The sequence below is a fragment of the Lipophrys pholis genome (genome assembly GCF_963383615.2).
Source record: "Lipophrys pholis genome assembly, chromosome: 7".
NCBI lineage: Eukaryota > Metazoa > Chordata > Actinopteri > Blenniiformes > Blenniidae > Lipophrys > Lipophrys pholis.
This window is the reverse complement of record NC_137638.1, coordinates 14,959,862-14,983,037: the sequence shown is the minus strand read 5'-3', so window position 1 is coordinate 14,983,037 and position 23,176 is coordinate 14,959,862. Positions and strand designations below refer to the sequence as shown.

The 23,176-nt window shown below is 39.5% G+C and overlaps 1 protein-coding gene across 1 annotated transcript in view; it reads left to right on the top strand.

Moving 5' to 3' along the window:
* Nucleotides 1-23,176, top strand: part of grid2 (glutamate receptor, ionotropic, delta 2) — a gene marked incomplete at both ends in the record, with an annotated part of 512,472 nt that overhangs the window by 315,072 nt on the left and 174,224 nt on the right. Inside the window, one exon of the mRNA XM_080467951.1 lies at nt 181-386. Coding sequence (XP_080324077.1) covers nt 181-386 — 206 coding nt within the window. The remainder of the gene's footprint in view (nt 1-180; nt 387-23,176) is intronic.

Genomic DNA, 23,176 nt, shown 5'->3' with positions numbered 1-23,176 from the left:
TTTTAACTGCAGGAGCTGATAGTTGTCAGCCTGTTGAAATTGCGCCCTGGGCAATTTTAAAAAGTGTAAAATAATCCTTTAAAATGTTGTGTTTTGATCCATGACGTACTTTGCAAACCAAACACTGCTTAAATTTATTTTTATCTCTTTGTTTTTTTTTTTTGTTTGTTTTTTCTTCAGATATCCGTGGCATTGAAGACTTCCTGGACCGGACGTCTCAGCAGGGTATGGACGTGTCCCTTCAGAAGGTGGAATCGAATATCAACATGATGATCACCAGTCTTTTCAGAACAATGCGCGTGGAAGAGCTCCACCGATATCGCGATACGCTACGAAGAGCCATCCTGTTCATGAGCCCAGCGACAGCCAAGGCATTCATCACTGAGGTGAGGGACACATGTTTTCTGCACCACTTTTTTTTAATCAATGAAGCAGGTGAAGAAATGCTACGAGCAGCAGTTTGGTCTTTTTTTCTTTTCCCTGTGTCTGAGTCACAGGCTAACCACACCTTTAATTTTATATGACCCTCATGGCAGTGTTTATTGAAAAGTTAGCACATCTTGGAGATCTTAAAGCTTCGGTAGAGAAATGGAAATGAGTTGTGCAAGTAACTGGGGATCTTGCCGGACTATAATCAGTCGGGAATTGATATCCTCCTTGAACTTGGTCAGATTGCATTAGCATTCATGGACTCTCTACTAATACGTAATAAATGGTGGAACAGTCATCTTTGTTTGACCAGAGTACATACTCTAAGTAATTAAGTGTATTTTGGAGGGCTTTTTGTCTTGAATGGACACATGTAATAATCATGTCATCAGGCTCATTGCGTGTTCATATAAGCTCCCCATGATTCTGTTAAACCAGATCAGTGGAAATTATAGTGGCTTCCCTGGACCCTGGTGAAACACTGAATGGTTCACGGATATGTATATATTCTTTACTTTCCTTCTGCTCTTCTGGTCTCCATCGTTATTTGTCTCTGATAGGCAATCACAAGCTGAGTTAAATAGAGCAACTTACATTATAAAAGAATATTAAATAGATTCATTTCTTTACATGTGTTTCAACTACTTCCCACACTCACACATGTTAATAAAAACACACGGACCCACATGCACACTGTCACACCCCTCCCGCCTCGCTCTTTATCTCTGCAGAGAAAGACAATTAGAGGAGTTCCTTTTGCTCCTATGCGTAAATGATATGGAGGTCATGGTTGAAAGCAAGAGGCTTCTGCATTAGTTATAAATTCATAATTTGAAGTGGTAGGATGGGGCTTAATCCCATGTGTCATGTTCTCATCTCAGTTTAATTAAAAGTGACCTCGGAAAGAGCAATCACAATCTAATTTGGTTGGAGGCGTGACAAGAAGGGGGTGAAAAATGGGCTGTTATTCTGTGATTGAGTGTGTGTTATAGTCCGTGTTTGCGTAGCACCATGTTTTTGTGACCATGCCCATGTAGTCTTAGTACTTTAAGTGTTGCATTAGGATTTTTTGATGGTATTACAGAGCCTCTGTGACGTCATCGTACAAGGTTATGTACTCGTGAAACCTCCTCAGAAAATAGTTTGGATGCATTTTTGTGGAAAGGAATAATAGTTTTAACACAAGACTGAATAATTCCCTTTGCCAAGCTGTTTCGATGATAGCGGCCTGCTCACAGAAGCCAGGGAAGCACTAAATGGAAACAACCAGTTGTTTTTGTCTTATTTTCTTTGACCTTTCTTCCTACAGATTTAACCACCAGTGAACCTGCTGAAATCAGTCACAGTCTGGTGTACAGGGAATAAAACAAACACACCAGCAGGCAGGTGGGGAAGCACATAAAAGACACTAAGCGGTAGGCAAGGCAGCAAGAACAAGACTTCCAAGACATGAAAAACAATAAAAATGCAGGTGGAAATAGATAGAATAGACATGTAGTCCTGAGTTGGAAAAACACGTTCACGTGTGTGTGAGTGAAAATTTGTAAGAAACTTGAATATGTTCTTTATGCAAATGTATCCGGTAGAGGCTTTGTTCCGATTTACCTCAATGACCCCCTGAAACCACAAATGACCTGGGAATTAGCTTGAAATAGATAATAAGACTGCAGGTCAAACAAAGGGGGAGGATTAATGTAGTCAAAATGGAAATCAATGATTGAATGTTGTTGTTTTATCATTCATTCCTTTGTACCATGAGATCTGATCTACAGTAGTTGTAGAAAACTGCTTGAGCTATTATACAATATGAGGACGCCTGCCTCCATTTTAGTATGTGAGCAGAAGCCAAATGAGTTTTCTGGAGTTTCTCTCTCTTTCCATTGGGAAGGTTGACAAAGCAGTCATTTAGTCAGACATCAAGTGAAGAGGGTTTTCAAGGATGAAGTGTGTGGGGATGGTGAAGATGGGGGGGATAAGACTGATGATTGTAGATACAGTATATCTACCTCTCTCTCTCTCTCTCTCTCTCTCTCTCTCTCTCTCTCTCTCTCTCTCTCTCTCTCTCTCTCTCTCTCTCTCTCTCTCTCTCTCTGTCTCTCTGTCTCTCTGTCTCTCTGTCTGTCTGTCTGTCTCTTTCTACCTGGCAAGACGGTGAATGGAGAGAGGGGTGGAGTAAGACGTGAAAGCTTAATCACAGGAAGACACTTGGAGACTTGGTTTTCCTCAATCAAAGTTATTTGTAAGACAGTTTGCCATAGACAGCACTGCCCACTCAGGTGCGTCACACCCGGTAGATGGAAGTTATTTCAATATTACAAGACTTGGCAGAACAACAGTGTTCATGAGGAAAGTGAAAGTCATAAACTGCAACACAAAGTGAGTCCACTAAGGAGCCTGGATTTAACCTTCAGATCCCCAATGATGTGTTAAAACAATTTCCCATCTTTGAAATCAACATTAGTCTCTATACTCTTCCCTCACAGTGAAGATATCGCTGGTTCAAGTCTGGGCTTGGGGAGGATTTTTGTTCACGTGTGGGTTTTCTCTGGGTTCTACACTTTCCTCCCAAGGGCAAAAAAAAGAAAAGATGATGTAAATGTGTATGCAATGCCGTCTAAATTGTCTAGACCTAGATTGTCTCAGTTCCCATCAGACATCTTATTTTATTTCAGACTGATACAATAAATAAACTTTTTTTTTTTTTTTACTCTAGAATTCTTTATTTTTTGGATTCTTATTTTTTCTGTAAAACAAAGTAAACCCAAGAAAAACTAACAAATTTAAGTATTGGCTGAAGGGTAAAAATACCATCCAACACCATAAAGTTTGCTCACTTCATTGCCCTTGCATCTTGTGAATTGTATGCTTTATAACCTTTATTTTCGATGAACCAGAAAAAGAATAATCTTTTGACCCCCCCCCCCCCCCTCAATGCGCTTCCCTGCATTTCAGTTATTAACATATTCTTTGACAAAATGCTCATTCAATTTGCTGCATTATTTAACATCTCTATGCTCTCTTGTCTTATTTTTTCCCATCTCATATTTATGGGTGAGGGTCATAGCCACTGGCAGAAAAGCTGTTTGTTGGTGCATACATCTCAATATTTGACCCATTTCATGTAGATAGAAAAGCAGAAGTTAATTTCTTGCCCTAGGACAATTGCCTTATTAAAACATTCCTGATTGTGAGTTATGAATGGATTCCCTGGACTTACTCAACTCATACTGGACCAACTACACAATGTAAACTCATTTAAATTGCATATGTGGAGGATTAGTGCAGGTGAAATATATCAGTTGTTTGTAAATGCTGTACCATGATGCAGAGACAACGGAAGAGGTATAAGTCCATACTTGATGACTGTTTTCATTCAAAAAGATATTGAAAATAAAAATGTGATATTATATTCCAGAGAAATCAAATATGTCAATCAACTCAGCACTGCCCATTGAGTCTTGCAATACCACTGTCACCACTAGGTGGCATATTGAGTTCTTCTGCCGCTTACATTGAGGCGATGACCAGAGGAATAAGGACGTGACCACGATGTTTAAACTGTGAGGAATAATTGCTCGCTACTGCCAAAAGTGCCATCCTCTAAATTATATTTGGAAACTTTAAACAGTGATCTAAATTGCATAGTACAATCACAACCTATATGTGAAATGTACCAATAATGCAATATTGTGATTTTGCTATGTGTAAACTAGAATATCCAGAAACACAGTAAGATATTGTGCTTTGCATCACATTTGGCTACAATAGCTTTCTCACGATTTTTATTTTTTTCTCTATTTATGTTGGGTTTTTCTTTTTCACTACTCTTCATGCATTGTGTCCTGCTGCAACAGCACGGAAAAAACACAACAGTGTGACTTGCATATGAACAAAAAGGACCACAATTTCAGAATTGTATGATGAAATACTGCCTGAGTTAGAAATTAGTCTGATAGATTGTCTTTTGCCTTACTGTCTTATGCGCGCACGCAGGCAAGCATAGACGCACTCATGCGCGCTCAAGCACAGATGCCATATTAGATATGCAAAGAAATAGAAATATAAATTTTTCCATTTGAACTTAATGGCATTAAAATTTAAAACCGCTGCCTTTTTTGGGACTATTTTCTCTTTAACTGACATTTCTTACTTGAAGGACCGTCAAATAATCCAAGCTTATTCCAGGGATGACAGATGTCACAAATGAAACATGACAAAAGAAATAAATAAATCTTTATAAAACATGATGAATAATGAATAGGCTGCATCCCCTGCAAAAGTTTCTGCTGAAGTAAAGCTCATGCTCAGTGTCATTCACAAAAAGAGACAAGAATTTCACCAATATCAAGCTCGGGATTTTGCTTGAGCAATGATGAATAATTTGTAATTTTGACAAAGGAAAATAGTGCCTCAAGTGGTTAAAGTGGTCAACACAACATACGGAGATTTGCTGATGTATAGATCTGTATGAATCGTAGACAGTACAACAACAATAAAAAAAAAAAAAAACTCCAGAAATTCCAGCACAACGCCTCATCTCAGTTTGTTGGCTGCTCCGTCTCCTTGGCTCAGACACTTGATGAATTGTAACACCAACCTGGGACAGCTTTCTTATTTATGTATCTTTGATCAGGTCTGTATATTCCTTCTTTTGCTGACAGTTCCCCAAACTCAGACAGAAGTGGCATATAAAGGCCCTGTGATCTATGCTTCTTTTCTCCCATGTCTGGAATAGCCTGAAGAAAACGCATTTGGAGCACGAGGAACTTGGAAGTTATTTTATTCAGTGGGTGGAGTTTTGTTGTTACAGTCGGTGGGTGGCTCTGTTGGGAACTGCCGTTTGAAAAAGTTGTTGAGCTGTCGTAGCTTCAGGATTGTAATCTTCTTCTTTTTTTTTTTTTTTACCTCTGTGAGCATGTTTCTTGCTGTTGTTTTCACCCATTATTTTTTTGTTCATCTCGGTCTTTTTAACTGCAATGTACATGTACTAATAAGAGAACATATCAGTGCAGAAACTTTCATAGAAAATGAAGTAAGTCTTCTGAAATACTTCTTCCAAAGAGTAATCACATCTTGTTTGGGGAAAAAAAAAAGTTAGCAGTTAAAGTCTGGCGGAATCAAATGAAGCCTGTTTTCTTGAGATCCGAGCTTAACTTAATTTAGCTTGTACAATTGGTTGCATTTAAAGACCTGTTAAGGATGGTAGAACTAGATGCACTGAACTATCAGAAGTACGGATGTCGTGCTGTGTCTGTTAACATGCCTTGGTGAAGCAGCTCCAACAGCAACGCAGGGAAGTTAACACAAACCATGGTCAACAATTTTATGGAAATCATTCTCGAGAGGCAAATATCCTTTGGGGCCGGTTGACCCAAAATATGTCAGTAATATTTGAGCAAAATAGGAGAGTTGATATTTTGGTCATAACGGTTGCAGAGTCCTCATCTGAAACAGAGTACTTAATGAGCAGCTCTGTCATTAGTATTTGACTCCAGTTTGAGTGCTTCACCAAAACGGGTGGCTCTCACTGATAAGGTCTCTTTTTAATTGTCATTTCTCCAAACTGTACATTCATCAAAACACCTTCTGTTGGAAGACAAGTGTTTTGTCTTGACTGAGAGTGAGCAGTGAAAAGAACAGAATGAAAATATAGTGTTTTAACACAGACCCCAGAAATAAGTTTGCCTGCGTTGTCAAATCCATTCCCTTAATGTATATGTTGGGTTAAAACAAAAATGATAGCTCTTAAAAATTGAATCCTGGTAAATTAATGTTCAAGTTTCCGTGTCTTTGCGTGATTCACTTAAAGAAAAGAGGCTTTTGTTTTCTGTGAAAAAGAAATATTAGTATTTTAGGTTCCAACGATGACGCAAAGTGCCTTCTACTTTATGTAGCTTACCAACTAAACTGTCAGGTACCCTCTTGAATCAAGGGCTAAGCTAACGATATGCACAATATCCCCATAAATCTCACACAAATAATTCAGCTGAAACTCGAGGAAAAAACAATATACAGACCTACATGATATGGCCCTTTTAATTCATTCTCTATGGTTCTCCCAGAAGGGTTGAGATTAACAGGTTTCTGCTGCTAATGGAGCCTTAAATCAGATGTTGTGATTCTCCGTTTGCTGCATCGGCACTGATGAATATGTATTTTCTCATCAACACCATGTGCATGATTCCTCTACAGTTTATAATGAATTACCCCCGATTCATTTTGGACCCAAGAGCCATGAAATATATATGACTGGGAGAGTCCATGTGAGCTGTCAGTTATAGTCAGAAAAAGGATACTACTTTCAGCAGGACATTATATTATATTATATTATATTATATTATATTATATTATATTATATTATATTATATTATATTATATTATATTATTGTACATTATATTATATTATATTATATTATATTATATTATATTATGTCTGAAGCTTGATGTCTGAATTCAGGAGACAAATGAATCCCACAGCATCGCCTATTCTTCAATCTTTAACAATGTGGATGACAGTGTCAGTGTGTCATTTTCTCCCGTCATTCAGGCAGTTTTAGTACCACATTTTCTGACGTTACTGGGTCAAGGCATTTATTCTGCATCTTGACTGAAGACTTGAAATTTAGTTGACTGGAAATTGCTGCAGACTTTCCACATAAAGCCTCGCTCTCTCCCTGCACTATTTTCCAAATGTCAACGTCTTTTAAAGATAATGGAAACAGAGTGCAGATATGTAACGACGTGGCTTTGTTTCATTCAGTTCCAAAACTTCAAATATCCACTTGCTTGTGTCCTTCACCTGCTGGTTCTTCTGCTTACTGGCACGCGAATGCCAGCAGCTTCCTGGGCTTTTCTGTCGAGCGCAACCTTTTACTGAACCTTTCCCACATTAACCACTCACCTTGTGTTTGGCTTTGCCAGAAAAAATTGTAGGGTAGAAAATGACAGTGACGGTTGTGGGCAGTTCAGGTTTTTGACTTGCTGAGCTCACATTCTGCTTGGCCACGCACGCACACACACACACACACACACACACACACACACACACACACACACACACACACACACACACACACACACACACACACACACACACACACACACACACACACACACACACACACACACGCGTTGTCTTATGTGGCTGTAACATCTTTTCCAACTAAGCACATAAAGCAAATGCTGACCTTTCTAATCATGGAGCATGTAGAGGATGTAAAATGGATGGAATGAATTCAGAAAGGAAAGACAGTGAACGGAAGACCACTGTTCACCCTATATAGGCAAGTGTGAAAGTGTGGGAGTGTTATGATGAAGAGGTTGCCCCCTACCCCACCCCCCTCGTAGTTTTAGATGCAAAAACTCCTAATAAAGAAAACACCAGAGGATTGAACTACAATGATAGCTTTAAAAAAAACATTATTATTTGGTAAAAGTGCTTGCAGAAAATAAGTCAAATTCAAATTATGATGTAATCTAATTGAGGTAAGTGAGCCAAAGTATACATAAAGAAAATTAAAGTTTGTCCAGATCCAATTAAATATGACCAATACGGTCAGTCGCTTCTTTGTTTCAGTGTCAGAAACAAATGACGCAGATCGGTGACTATACACAAGACCCTATTGATTTTTCATTTAACTACAATTAATTTTACACTCGTGACTGGAGCCTTTATTGTTTTGACGTTTGTATTTATTCCTTGGCGCAGGTCAGTGATTCAGAAAAGTGACTTGGAAAGAAGAGACAGATGAGGAGGCATAAATTGATAACGCAGAGTGGGAAGGACGGACTTGTCAAGAGCAAATGAATAGGGGAGGTAACGAGAACATGTGAGCAGGCACAAATGGATTCTCTAAAACAAAGCAGCTAGAGCAAGGGTGGCCAACCTGCGGCTCACGAGTCCAATGTGGCTCTTTGCCTGTCAGTATACGGCTCTTAGAGCCATTAACTGAAATCATCGGAGTGCGGCTCTTCCAACTATAAATAGTTCTCGTGCGAAACTTGGGAGTTCAGATTTTCTTTACTCGTACCTAAACGCATCACTCAGAGCACAGCACCATGAGCGCAACGTCCCTCTCACTCACGTTGTCACAGATTTTAACCTGAACCAGATAATAACGATGGGAGAACAACACTTGAGATATGTCACGGAGCAGGTCTGTGAAGAAGTTGGAGTTAATTAGTGGATTAGACCCAGAGACAGACACACCTGCTGAGAGCAGCTTGGTAAAGTTACGGTATCAATAACTCTTTAACGAAACGTCATCAACACAAAAATGCCTCTTTCCCATCGGTGTAGTGACAATATGCTTCAAGCTCATTTTTGCCAAAAGTCGATGTCTTTGGAGCAGCAGAAACAACGTTGTTCTAGATGAGCAGCCTGCCGTGTGACCAGAGTGCAGGGACCGTCTGCAAATTACAAACCGCTGCAAAAGTGAAGACAGATACCACAAAAACACCTAATAGCATGCCTGGTATTCACTGCAATGTCACCAAAATGACAGCAGCCTTCACCTGACCACACTACAACACTTGTTTTGATAGTGATACATGGTTTGTAGTATCTGTCTAAGCTGTGGTAGCATTCTTGCAATTTGCAGATGGTTCCTGCACAGTTGTGAGGGCCGAGGGGATAAACGTATTCCTGCTGATGCTGCAAATCCACGCCTTGCCAACTGTTGTCTAACTTTTGTAATTCCATATGGAGATCTATTATACATTATGTATGTATTCACACTTTATGTCATTTCGTGTTTGTGTGAGAGAGGGAGTTTATTTGTGAGCCCACATGTGTACAATGTGGCTCGTTGTAGTGCCACCGGAACTTTTGTAGCTCTTGGTCTCCGACTGGTTGGCCACGCCTGAGCAAGAGCAAAACAAAGAAGAATCCACAAATGTGAACGTGCACAAACCATTTTTTTTTTTCTTTCAGAATATAGTGCTGCATCTTAGAATGTTAGAAGCTCCTCCCTCTGTGCACTGACATTTACATTCTATCATCAAACCTTCAAAATATTCAACTCTATTATTCCAAAAGCTCATAAACAATCAACAAAGTAATCATATTAAAATATAGCGTGCAGTTGCAAGCAATACAGTGAAAGTTGACTGGATTAGCCAGAGCCCCCATCGTTTACATGTTAGGTAGAAGGAGACTATGCTAAATGTTTATTTCAATTATAATTCACATTCTTATTATACACATTAAAAAAAAAATAAACAAAAAAAAAAATGGTTCACAACTTTTATGGTATATGAGACCTTTTTTTATTAATTATTTTCAATTACAAGTCTGTCACTGCAGAGATGGTAGAGTTTGTTTTGTTTCTTTAAAAGTCAGTGGATATGAGTGGGTTCTGCGTTGATATGCAGCCTACTGTAGACATGTAGAGGGTTATGTCAAGGTTGTTTTCTTTGGTATTGTGTTTTCCTACGAGTGTATACATATAGATGCCCTTTGCTCTTTTTGGCCAATGACTCCATCTACACCGCATTTTTTTTTCTTCTTCAGCAAATTAAAAAAAAAAAAGAAAAGTAATGTGAACGTTGTTATTTTTGTCAAATCTTTCAGATACTGCATGCTCCTTTGGTTTGTCTTCTGGGATGAGATAGTGTTCTCCTTCTACCTTTTACCCTTTTTTTTTTTTTTCTTGGTGCCGCTCATCGGACTTTTCAAGGGCTTGGCTTTAGTTTTCCCCTTGAACTTTATCACCAGACAGAGATGGCATTATGCTCTTATCTCAACAAACAGGGAGCGCGTGCGTCTGTGCATGAGTGTGTGTGTGTTAGTGATGACATTAAGGTTTTATCGGTGCGCATGAAATCAGAAGCAGCATTATTACACAGTTAGAGGACTGAGAGGTTGTTTGTTTGTGTGGAATTGTGCGTGTGTGTGTGTGTGCAAGGAGCACCAAAGGTTAGCACTATTGGCTGCTGCCTCTAAAGCCACTAATGGGGACGCCGGGAAGTAATGATACGGATGTGTGTGCATCGGTGTGCAAGCTTGTCAACATAGTTATTATTATTTTTATCTATTTTTTATTTTGTTTACCTTGCCAGTCTGGTTACCCGGTTCCTCACCCTCCCTTTTGTGTTCTTACCATGCTACACACACACACACACACACACACACACACACACACACACACACACACACACACACACACACACACACACACACACACACACACACACACACACACACACACACACACACACACACACACACACACACACTCTCTTAAATCCATTGGCGAGACCTTTAGCGTGCTTCCCTTACTTCATCTTGCCTCATTGTAGTATTTCGTTTTATTTAAATGCATTCTGGTTTTACTCCTGCATTTTGTGATAATTCTGCACAGTTACCAGTGCGATGGTCGCAAACTAATTTTATTTTATTGGCCACATATCTGCTCTTTTGGTGGTGAGTGGTCCATATCGGAGTTGCTCCGTCACAGAGTTCTGCTTTCACCATGTATGTTTGCACAAATGCACTCTCATATTATGGCCATGATTTGTAGACGGGGTGAGCTTGTTACAGGACGAATAGTCCCGACAGGTAGAGGTATGGAGAGGTGAGGCACAAGGATAAACAAGGTCCGTCAGAAACTTCTCAAACTCGCATTTGAAATAAGACTTGAAAACTACATGGACCTGACCACCAGGCGAGGTTACATGCAAGTAACCAACTGTCACCAGACGAGACACATACACAAGCGGGGAGACAATGAGGTACAACTGAAAACACTCATATATTAATGGAGCCAAGGAACGTAGAAAGTGGAGCAACTAAACACCTGAGGACAGAAGGGACAGAGCAAATGGACATGGCAGACATGCAGCATAACCACAGACATGACATATGAAATAAGACATCAGCCTAAACATGGATATCGTCTCCACCATGAGGCGTGAGAAACATAGAATGTAAGACATGACAAGACACAACAACGGCATGCTAAGGACAGACACGTGAATGGATCCTATCAGGACATAAACTACATGGTTTGATATACAACAAGAGAACATGAAGCAACAGCAGCAGGACATCGCTTCAGTAGAAACCATGATCATACAGGGAATCTGACAATGGCAACACCCACAACATCAACAACATGAGAAGACGGGAATCTATGAGCCCTGAGTGAAATAAACACAAAGACAGAACACATTTGAATAGAATAGAATAGAATAGAATAGAACTTTATTTATATAGCAAATTTCACAGACATGTGACACAACATACATAGTTAAACAAAAAAGTAAAATTGAGCTTTTAACTGCTTCATTAAGGTACCGCAGGAGTCAACACATCTCAGCTGAAGTGGAAGAGCATTCCACAGCTTTGGTGCAAGAGCTTCAAATGCACAATCACCACGGGTTTTGAGCTTGGTGTGCGGGACCGCAAGCAGTATTGTTTTGGAGCTTAAAGAGTCAAGACCGACTGCAAGACCACGACTGTGCCATGTAGTAAAGGCACAATTTGAATTATGTTTGAACAGGAAGTTGGATGCTGAAAGACACAAGTCGGAATACAATCAGGTATGACGGAGGAAGGAGAGAAATGGAGAGAGACGGAGTCGGCAGCAAAGAAGGACAAATGGAATGACGATCATGGATGGGAGGCTAAGGGAGAAAGACACAGAAACTGATGAAAGCCTAACATGTTCCTATAGAAGCAACAGAAATACTGCAGGTACAATACCTTGCTGAGGGCTGACAATCACAGATGAGACTTTATTTCCCAAAAGTCTCTTACCGTGTGAGGCTGAAAGAATTCCAACAACATAGGAGCTTTTTTACAAAGAGCATCTGACATTGGCACTATTGCGGCTTGCATTTTGTGTCTTTTTTGTTTGTCTTCTGTTCTTGTCAAGAGAGAAAAACCCCAAAACGACACGTTAAGAGAAAATTTGGAGGGAAACTGCCGATTGTATAATTACAAAATGCAGCCTTGTAATTATGACAATTCACTATATTTTTGTCGCCAGGTTTGTGGCTCTCTGGTGTGCCACATGTTGATTCTACATGAACTGTGTACATTAAGCTGACGTGCTGCGTTACCCCCTCTGAGTCTGACTGAGTGCTGCTGCTGCTGCTGGAGCGAGTGTAACTTGATGGGAATTGACAACTCTCCGCTGCAATGTGTCAAGAAAACAGCACAAGCACACACATATAGAGTTTAATTTTCAAACACTATGACCCATGGAGACCCTCTGCCGTGTGTGTTTATATACTAGTTTGTGTGCACACTGACAGGTCACAGGCGTGAGGAAAGTCAATGTGTATGTGTGTTGAATTTTTCATCCTTTTGTTTTGCCGTAAGTAAAAGTCTCCCTTTCATTTTGTGCTCTATCGCGCAGGCCTCCTGTCACACGTGATATCTGAGACAGCTTGAAATGTACTTTGACCTTACGTGTTGCGCTATTGCATTTCTCCACACTATTCCAGCTATTCCCAAATTACTGATTGGTGAAGAGTATTGCACTGGATGCCCTATTTACAGCTCGCTTATTGTTCATATTACCTCTTTCTTTTTTTTAAGTCCTGTCATCTTTTCCTTTTCTGCCTTCCGCTTTGATGTTATTTTTCTCGTTTCTCCTGTTCCTGTCATTACCGCTTCCTCACACTGGTTGCTGGTTGTGGTTTTCTAAGTGTGCCTGAGATTGTATCTGTCTTGCTGTTTTCTCTTCGATGTGAAACTTACAACAAATACGGCACTCGCGTGCAGGTTTCTGTGCACACCGCCATGCTGTCTTCATTCTTTCTCATCTCTGTAACAGAGCCTGACTCGGGGTCAAATAGCTTCTCCCACAGGCCCAGCAGGAAACAGAAGAATAAAATCATTTCATAATTGAGATGGTACAACATGTAATTTGTGTTTAGAGGTGGCTGGGGTTTTATTTGAGCTCTGCTTTAGTTTCAGGGCACAAAGCCCCGTGGCTTCAATTTTTTTCCCAGAGGACATTTTGTGTCAGTGTTTTGTTTAATGACTTCTTTTATGAAACACCCTACATGCTCACATCCCTAACATTGTAGGAGGTTCTTCTTTATAAATGAACTGTGTAATTGAAATCACCGGTGTGTGCTTTTAGTTTGTCTCAGTAGGCATGTTGTAATCATCAGGTGCATGACGCAGGTCAAGGCTAAAAACTGTCTTCCTCGAAGGAAGAGACAAATTGCATCAATGTCACGCCACAGTTGAGTTTAGTGCAGCAGTGTAACAACATGACGTTTCGCCATTCCATCTGATTTTATTTGGTATCTTTAAAGAAGATAATGGGTTTCAATCAAATGTCGTACTTTTTCCACAATATATCGTTGCCTCCTGGGTTGTGTGCATGTGTGTCAAAATGAAGGCCACTTTCTGGGAACCCACACAGATTAGTGTGTCTGCTATACCAGCCAAGATCATTGTCACAAGTTAAAGAAAGCTGCTTATAAGCTCGTAATCCTGTGAGATTTGGGGTGTACGGATGCATTCTCAATTTTGAGATCTGAGAAGAATACAAGCTGAAGCAAGGTTATTACTCAAGACAAACTATCACCTCCATCCAGTGTCACCATACAGTATCAAAAACTATTCTGAAGTGTAAGAAAATACTCTATACGAATCATAATGTCTTACTACAGAGTTATGAATGCTCTAAAAAAAAAAAAAGGTTTAAACATGTCGCCTCCATGCTTTGAAACCTGTCTGATATCAGGGTCATAGATCTTAAAAGTTTACTATACATAAGTGATGAAGATGGACAATTGCAAATTAGTAATTTAGGGACAAACTATCTATGTTGTGTAAAATATCAGCACAGCTATATGAGATCCGAATAAACTATTTGTACATATTTTTCATTATGATGCAAGTATGTTATCTTATTATGGTCCATTGTTTATTCGTACAGTTTTGAATCGGTGCACATCGACGTCTCACTGAAGTCGGGAGTGATGCTGCAGAGGCTGCCGGCTCATATTTAACCAATAAAATCATATTAGATTCATCTCAGAGTAGAAACTATCTTAGAATAACTTCTCTAGGGTCAATTATATTTAAATTGTCTCAATTAGATATAAAATTAATAACTAGATTTTATGGCTGAGAGGATTCCCTGACAATGTTGCTTTAGCCCTTTTGGATGGTTTTACAACATCATAATGCAAATGATTCATTATTTTTGAATCCTCATTAATTTTATTTTTAAATTAACCTAATTATTCCAATCTACAATCAGCCAAGAGCATTACCTCTAAATCAGAGTGTAAAGAGGGGTCATATCCTCTGGCTTACAACTTCAGCATATGCTTCAACCCCTGGAGACCAGATCAGATGTGTAATTGAGGACCATAACAGCTGTTACTCTCCACCATATACAGCTGGTTATTCCCTTTATTCCACTCTCCCTCAGACACCATCATTCTGTGACACTAATATGACCTCTTTCTCTCCTCTCCTTGGTGATGGCTTTATGTTATGTTGTCGGGTTGTTGCCTCATTGCTGCCTTCTAGTTTGGTTGATGAAAAAAAGATTAAATATAAAAGTGACTTTCTTGAACCCCATAAAAAATTATCTTTTTTAAAAAGTGTATGTTGATGGTGTTCAGGTCAATGTGGGTATCCCCTGGTTGAATTTACAATGGGTCTCAAGACATAGTTTCTGTGAAATGAGAGCATATGCATTCTAGATGGCATGGATTTGTCAGCACATAGGGATATAAAATAGTGGCATGTATGTGACGTTTTCTGCCAAGGAAAGACTTCACACAATCTTCAAGAAAAGAATCCAGACTAAGTTCACTGTACTGGATGATGAACTAAATGAGAGTAAAACAAAAAAATAAATAAATTCCCCTGACTGTGTGAGAGCGCTCACAACAGTTGTATGGCGAATATTCTGCTCGGTAACGTTTTACTTCAGGTGTCTGAACCCTTTAACATACATGGCATGATTTAAAAATGTAAAGATTGTTGAGATAAATGTTGCCATTAAGCATTAATGTCAAATATGAGGCGTGGCGTATCTTGACATCACAGTCAATCGTTCGTTCTTCAAATGATGTGGTGTATTTTTTTCTTGTTCGTGAAAAAGACAAGTTCAAAAGAAACAGTCACGCTTCCTACGTCTGAGCTACACATCGCATTAATTAATATTGAAGTGTCGCTGTGACATATTACCTGAGCTGTCAGCACTGTGTTAGTCGAACGTAGAGGGAATCTTTCACTTTGCTGTCACGCGGACGGTGGTGTTCCTTTTCAAATCATTGAACACCCAACACAGCTCGCAGGACAAGACAAGAAGAAACAGGAGCTCTGCTGTTTTCGTGCATAACAAATAAGTAATGCAGGTCCGACCCACCAAGAAGCGGTTCTTGAGCATGACCTTGAATGCCTTGAAATGGCATCTGTTACTGTGCGTACGTACGTGCGTGCGTGCATGACAGAGAGTGACAAACAGTGTGAAGTGCTTGAGACTGCTGAAGTAGTGAAAAAATGTGCTATAATCCATTCATCTTTTTTTTTTTTCCATATTCGATACTGCTTATCAAGCTGAGGTTCACGGGGAGCTAAAATTGATCATAATTCATTGTGGAAAAGCAGGACACACCCTGGACAGGTTGCCAGTTCCTCACAGGGTAAATACACGTTCCCACTTTGAACCAGGAAAGTTAATAATGTTAGGGAAGAGTGTGAGACACTACTCCACAGCATGGCTCGTACCAATACATGACCCTATGAATTAACAGTAGGGATGTTCAGTACATTGATGTTGTCCTCAGGTTGAAGGGAGAATGATTTGCATCAAGAGTTTACTCCTCTCTTGTCCCCTCTGTCTTGTGCAACATTAGCTGCACCTCACCCTGCTGTTTGGACTCGAGTTTCCTTCTTCAGTTCATACTTCACTCCCTGTGTCATAGTTTTTTGCTGGAAAACCTTGCCACTGGTTTTTCACAAGGTCATACTGACACAGTTGGAGTCCCCTGTTCCACAGCCAACTCATACTCATTTGGATGGCTGACTGTGAAAGCCAACTGAATACTGCAATTATGTTATTTGTTGTATCTGGAAGTCATCATCAATGTATGTGGTCATAATGAAATTGATATACTCAGCAAGAATAATTGGCTACTCTGTTGTTTAAATAATTCCCAGTGAGTACCAAGGGGCATGATGTACCAAGAGAATACCCCATAGAATTGTGGTACCAGCAGCAGCCTGTTGGTACAAGGTGGGATGCAGCCATGTATTGATGGTATTTATGCCAATATACATTTTACACAGAAATGGACACAATGGTAGGTGATATCCTATTTATTTATTTTTTTCTATTCTTTGCTGTTTGCAAACCCATGCAACTGTCGCCTCGTTGTCCCTCCCCAAAGCGGATGGTAGATTTACCCTGTGTAGTCACTTCTAACTCAGCCCATGTGCTTCAATGTGTTGTGATGTTGAAGCACTGTGACTATAGCCATCCAACCTTTGGCATGGACGTGACATCGTTGTGCAGTGAACTGCCTCTGCTCTTTTTCTGTTCTTCTTCTGGAAACTCTAGAGATTGTTTCACATTAATATCCCAGCAGATCAGCAGTTAATAAAATATTCAGACCAGGCTGTCTGGCTCCAACAACCATTCCTCATTCGGAGTCACATAAATCACAGTTTCCCCTCATGTATTTGCAATTCCATGACTTGTTTTGACCAGGTCTATACATCTAAATGCATTGGGTAGTGCGGATATACCAAACGATTGACACCTGCAGAGAAAACTATAATGGGATCATATGAATGTTTGACTAGTGTTGGAGACTATGAGTGTGGCAGATGGATGGCTGGGCTGAGTGCAGATGGACAGATGAAAGAGGTCTCTGACTGATATTATATTGTCTCAAAGATTAGTCAATCTGGGGAAGCAGAGTTTGCTCACTCGGTGTGCAGTTGGACCCACGCAGGTGTTCTCTCTTCGTCTTACACAAGCATACACACAGAAGGGATCCTCCTTACTCTCCGTCTATCATCCATCTTCATCTGTCTCACCTGCAGACTCACACACACAAACACTCCCCGAGCCAACCTTTCAGTTCACTCATCTGGCCTTGCCGTGGGCAATTTCAGCTGGTCTTGTGTTGTGACATTTGTGGGACAGAGGTTAATCTGTTAATTCACCTGTATTTGGCTCTCTTTCATCCAGGCATTTTTTTATTTATTTATTATGACTTAACCCCATGTTATTGAGCTGATAGAGGGGATGATGTGGGTGCAATTGTTAAATGAATGAACAATTACTTTTAGTGAGGTCATTAAAGTCTGTATTTTGTTTGTCTTCAGGATTATTGTATGAAGATATTTGAACTAAAAATCTATGGAAGTGTACAAAAAGTCATTGAGGATGACTATTCTAGAACTTTAGTGGGTAAAATATGGGGTATGGGCTTTACAACAAAGAGAGTAGGGTGAGGGGTGATTTGCACGATAAATAATCAATGTATCTTATGTTCATGGAACCAAATACAAAGAACAATAATACTTATTGATAAGGTTAATTCCATTGTGTTCTGTTAGTGAATTTGGTATGGTAAATACAAATGATTGAAAGTTGAGCGTGTGCTAATTAACTTTATGTTTCTCACTAAAAAAAACAGAATGTGAAATCCAAAAGGAACTCCATATCGACACTTAATAAAATACATAAATAGAACTTTTCAATAGAAATAAGCCGCTGGGTAATTTCACAATACTTGTTTACCTTTAAACCAATCAAAACCTTTCACTCAGCGGTATGTTGTTCAAAGTCAGAAAAATTGTGACATCACCCTTTTAATTCCCACCCTGTCTCAGTTGTTGTGACTTGGCATGCATAATTCCTATGATTATAATTTTTACGATAACTAGAAAGTTGCTTCATAAGTGCGACGGTCCGAAAATATTAATCAGCGTGTCATATACTGTTTTTATAACTGATCTTTTTTGCAGCATCAAAACACACAGTGAGATCAGCCAGCAATTGAAAGTTCACTTGCTGCACATTTATTGACATTCATACAGTTGTAAAATAAAAAATAAAAACGTTTTTAATGGATTATTTTATTTAGATGTAATATGGGTGTACCATTATTCTTTTCAAGGTTTATCTGTATTGTCACTTCTCATCACAGCAAGATTCTTCATACATACTGGGTACAGGTTCTGCACTGTGTCCAGGTTTTTGCATTATTGTATTTATTTCTATAATTTGATTTTGCTAAGGAACATTTCATTCCACTTATGGACATGCATACTAATGGAGAGAAGTGGAGAAAAATACAAAAAAACAAAACACTGTTCCTGTTTATGTCCACAAAAGCGAATCGTAAATCAATCAAAAAACATAACAACAAAGCACAAATACATACACACCAGCTCACACAAACCCACATGTGCGCACATAACTGTACGCCCCAGACTATCAAGACAGCTTATTCTATTTGTTCCAGCCATTGATCCGTTCATATCTAAATGTCAAGTTGCATATCGTCATATTTGCTGGAGGTGGTGCAATTGTTGTACATGCTTCCATGTGTGTGTGTGTGTGTGTGTGCGAGCGTGTGCGTGATACGCTCTCTCTGCGGATTCGGCAGCGCTCGAATCTGTAGACTGATCGATAAACTGAAAGGCCGACATGCCTGCATGTCCCCACAAAGTACTGCACCGCTGTGCACACACACGAAGACACACACTAACGCACGCAGTTTGAGGGTGATAGATGTCTTGCATGTTGGCCCTCTTACCCTTTGCCATCACAGCACATACTATCAAAGACCTCTGCTGTCCTGGCATTATATTATGTGTCAGATAAAAAGAAAAAAAAAAAAAAAAAAGATGAGCTTTAGAGAGCAATAGAGAGTGAGCAAAAAAAAACAAAAAAAAAAAACTTGCTACTGATAAATGACTGCCGAGGGGTTGGAAAAGAGAGTGGATGGCTCGGCTGCTCTTTTTTTTCTCTTGTTTTCATCAGAAAGAAAGTGATTGATCAATATTACCAATGCTTTGCGTGGACGGTGGGGTGAACAGGCCAAGACCTTGTCAAGATGAGGTTTTGGCGGTTTTTGTTGAGTGTGACAGCCCGCCACTGGCATTGGTGTGCGTGGTGAGAGAGATTTCCTCAAATTAAGTTTGCAAAGAGACAATATACTTCAGTAGGGAGAGAAAAAAAAAAAAAAACCTTCACATTTCAATTAACACGCATGCACATTCACCATCACATTCTTCAACATTTTCTGCCGCCTCTCTGTGTCTACCATTACAGGCACAAGCTGTAAAGACTTTGTGGCTCGTTGGTGTGTGACCACGTCTGGATCAAACTAATTAAACGGACAGTAATGGTGGTGATTTTGAGTCATTAGTAGTTGGGCAAGAAACATGCAGGCCTTTAATACTTATACAGTATAATCATATTATGGTATGGTCCAGTGCATCTGAGACTTGACTGCCCTCTGTTTCCCCCCAAATTTCCCATCATACATTGCACTACTACACAATCCATGTTCCATGTCTCTATAGCCGACCTTGAAAACATCCATTAATTGCTGTTTTATTATGCTGATTATTATTTTGGTGCTGAGCGTGACAATCGCACAAATCAGTTTTAAACCATGAGTTGTTATAAAACATGGCCGGACGTGACTCGTTTTAGCCTCTTGATAATATGGAATCTTTGTGAACAAATACTGCTCATGTTTTACTGGGTTTCTTGGTATTCATAAGTAATTTGTCCATTTTCATCATTAACCACTTCCATCAAAATGTATCCCATTACCTCAAGTGCATAAACTAAATGTCTGAGTGACTGCACTACTTTTAATCAGATTTATTGCGCGCTCAAGTTTACATAAACCATAATGCTTCTTTTTTTTTCCGTATTGTATTCTAAGGTTACGGGGTTTGTTTAAAACTCAAGATATCTCACCGGAAAAAAGCTCATAACTTGCAGACAACACATGCGGTTGTCTTGAAAACAAGGATTGACTGTTTTCTCTGGGCTGTGTGCATTTGCTGTGAATGCCAAATATCTATGGGCAGAATCTTCTTCCCACGGCTTGTGTGTTTTGTGAGTCTCGTGCACACAGAGTGTATAAGTCCTGCTACAAAATGTTACTCCTCGACGACACAGTCAAACAGGAGAATGTACTGCTTCTGCCATGGCTGTCGTACCCCAAATGTGGAGGAATACAGTCTCTGCGTGAGAGCCAGGTATCGTCTGATCTGCCGTTCGCAAAGATCTATATAGTACATGTGAATTTGTTTATTTATGTGACATGGCAGCGGACAAGCAACCGGGAGGTACTGTTACCAATAGTGTCTTAATTCCTGTGTTCAGTCGGAGCTCGGTGCTCCCCTGCCAAGTATGTAAAATCCATCGAGCCATGCAGTGTCATAATGCAGCACTCTCTGTTGCGTGCCTTCGCCTCTTTTTAACACATGAGTGTGCACACACACATTTGACATCAAGCCACACACAATCAAACATGTATATGCCACACTGTGAGAGTAGTGTGAATGAGGCAGTGACGTGCAGCAGTTATGATGGATCAGGGAGAAAATGCATCGGTTAGTCCGCACTAAATGCTCAATGCAAGAGAGAGAGAGAGAGAGAGAGACAGAGAGAGAGAGAGAGAGAGAGAGAGAGAGAGAGAGAGAGAGAGAGAGAGAGGGGGCGAGTCAGGATCAGAATCATTCTATTGTCATCATGCATATGCTTACACACACACAATGAAATCACAGGTGGAAGTCCAGGCTTTCAGCAAAAAGAAAAAGGCATAGAATAGACCTTTGAGAGTGTAAACACGGTGTCGACTGGTGAAATGAATGTAAGACATGAGCGGAATAGAAATGATGTAAGTCAGTTGTTTTTTTTCGTAGATTTTTTTTATTTATTTATTTTTTGTAGAAACGTTGTTTTCATTTGTTTTGCAGATAAGATCTACAAGATAAACTGGAGGAAAGAGTGTCTGTTTGGGTGATAAAAGGCCAAGTAAAAGAACACAATGAGTCTAAAAAGTATCATTGAATAAATGGATCTTCTCAACTCGCCAGATTTTTACATTTTTCAGCAGTGCTCCAACTTAACTTATATATAGCAGATGAGCTGGGAATTCTATCCAAAGACAAATGAAATGCTACAATTTGATGTTATTAATGTGTAATGCCCACAAGTAAGTGCTTCAACTCACTTTTAAAAAATCGTTTCCCAGATGTCTTTCTCCCATCATCCAGGGTCTGGTGGTATAAATGGTTTGTGAAAATACGCATCTTCCTCCACCTGAAGATTTTACCCTTCCATGTACATATAGAGGCAAAGGAAAGCAAATGAACTATATCATTTTGTCTTTTCTATGTGCATAATAACATAGTGGATGTGCTGTTCTCTGAACAACTAATGCAGTAGGAGACAATTAAGCTGGACGTCTGTTTGGTCTTTTCTTTGTGCGACTTTACGTGTTTGTGTGTTTTCACAGCTTTGTGCTTGCATGTTAAAATATGACGCTTGGATATGCCTTGTTTGGAGGCTGGGCTGCGGGCTGTTTGCTTGATTTGATCACAAATAGTGCGTGAAATTAAATGACAAAACAAATTTTTAATTTAGAGCACTTTATTCAATGGGAACACCCACTCCCCATCAGGCTTCCCCCACAATGTACTTACGCAATATCTGCGTTCACATTAATATATCTCAACCTCCACAAACATAAACACTGATTTGTATTAATATATTGAACACCACACATTGTATATGAGGAAGCTCCGAGCGGCGTTGACCGGGACCTCGCCCCCCTGGCCTGTCGGAGTCGGCTCAATCACGGCCTCTGGACGCTTTAAATGTTATCCACCTGAAAATAGAATTAAGGACATCATTTGTACATGTCCTTAATTCTATTGCCAGTCTTGATGAGTGTGCCAAAATTTGGTGAGTTTTTGAGCTTGTTTAGTGGGTCCGATTTGGGCTCAAAGCCAAAGCAAAAAACGAAGAACAAAAGAAAAGAATAAGAAACGGATGAAATATAATAGGGGGACCTTCCGTGCTCGGTCCCTAATATTTTTCAGTTCTATAAGAGTGATGTGATCATTTTCTAATTAATTATGTTTTTTGTGTAACCAAGGCGTTCTTTGCCGGTACCCCTATGGTCACTTTATCGATCTTTCTAATGTATTATTATTATTAGTAGTAGTAGTAGTAGTAGTAGTAGTAGAAGTGAAATTTCTATTGTATTGATAAAATATTCCTTTTTCTCACACAGTGATTTAGCCACTTCACCAGCATATTGGACACAACACATCACATAAGTGATCGCATGCAATGTACTTAGTCTCATGCTGTGGTAAATGGAGATAGATTTTGTTGTTAACCGCAGCAGGGCTCCATCTGTAATAAAAAGCATTACTGGAAGATGCTAGTTAGATGTGTTCACTTTGAAAGAAGAAGACATATCCCTATATAGATTTTCTTTAATGTATGACAATATTGCGAAAATAAAGAAAAAAAACTTTCTTTCACAAACCATCAGAAATAACCATTTATATCTGGTTTCTTATCTTCCTAATGAGGTCTGAGTCACCAATTTTGACACTCCTTGTTAACTAAATAGCGGCTTCCTTCCAAGATCAACAATCTTCTTCTCACTGCACTGTCAGGGCTGAATGCAGAACATATTTCAATTCAAAGTCATGTTTAGATGTTTTTAGACCTTTTGTAAAAACCTTCATACACATTTGTTGTACAGA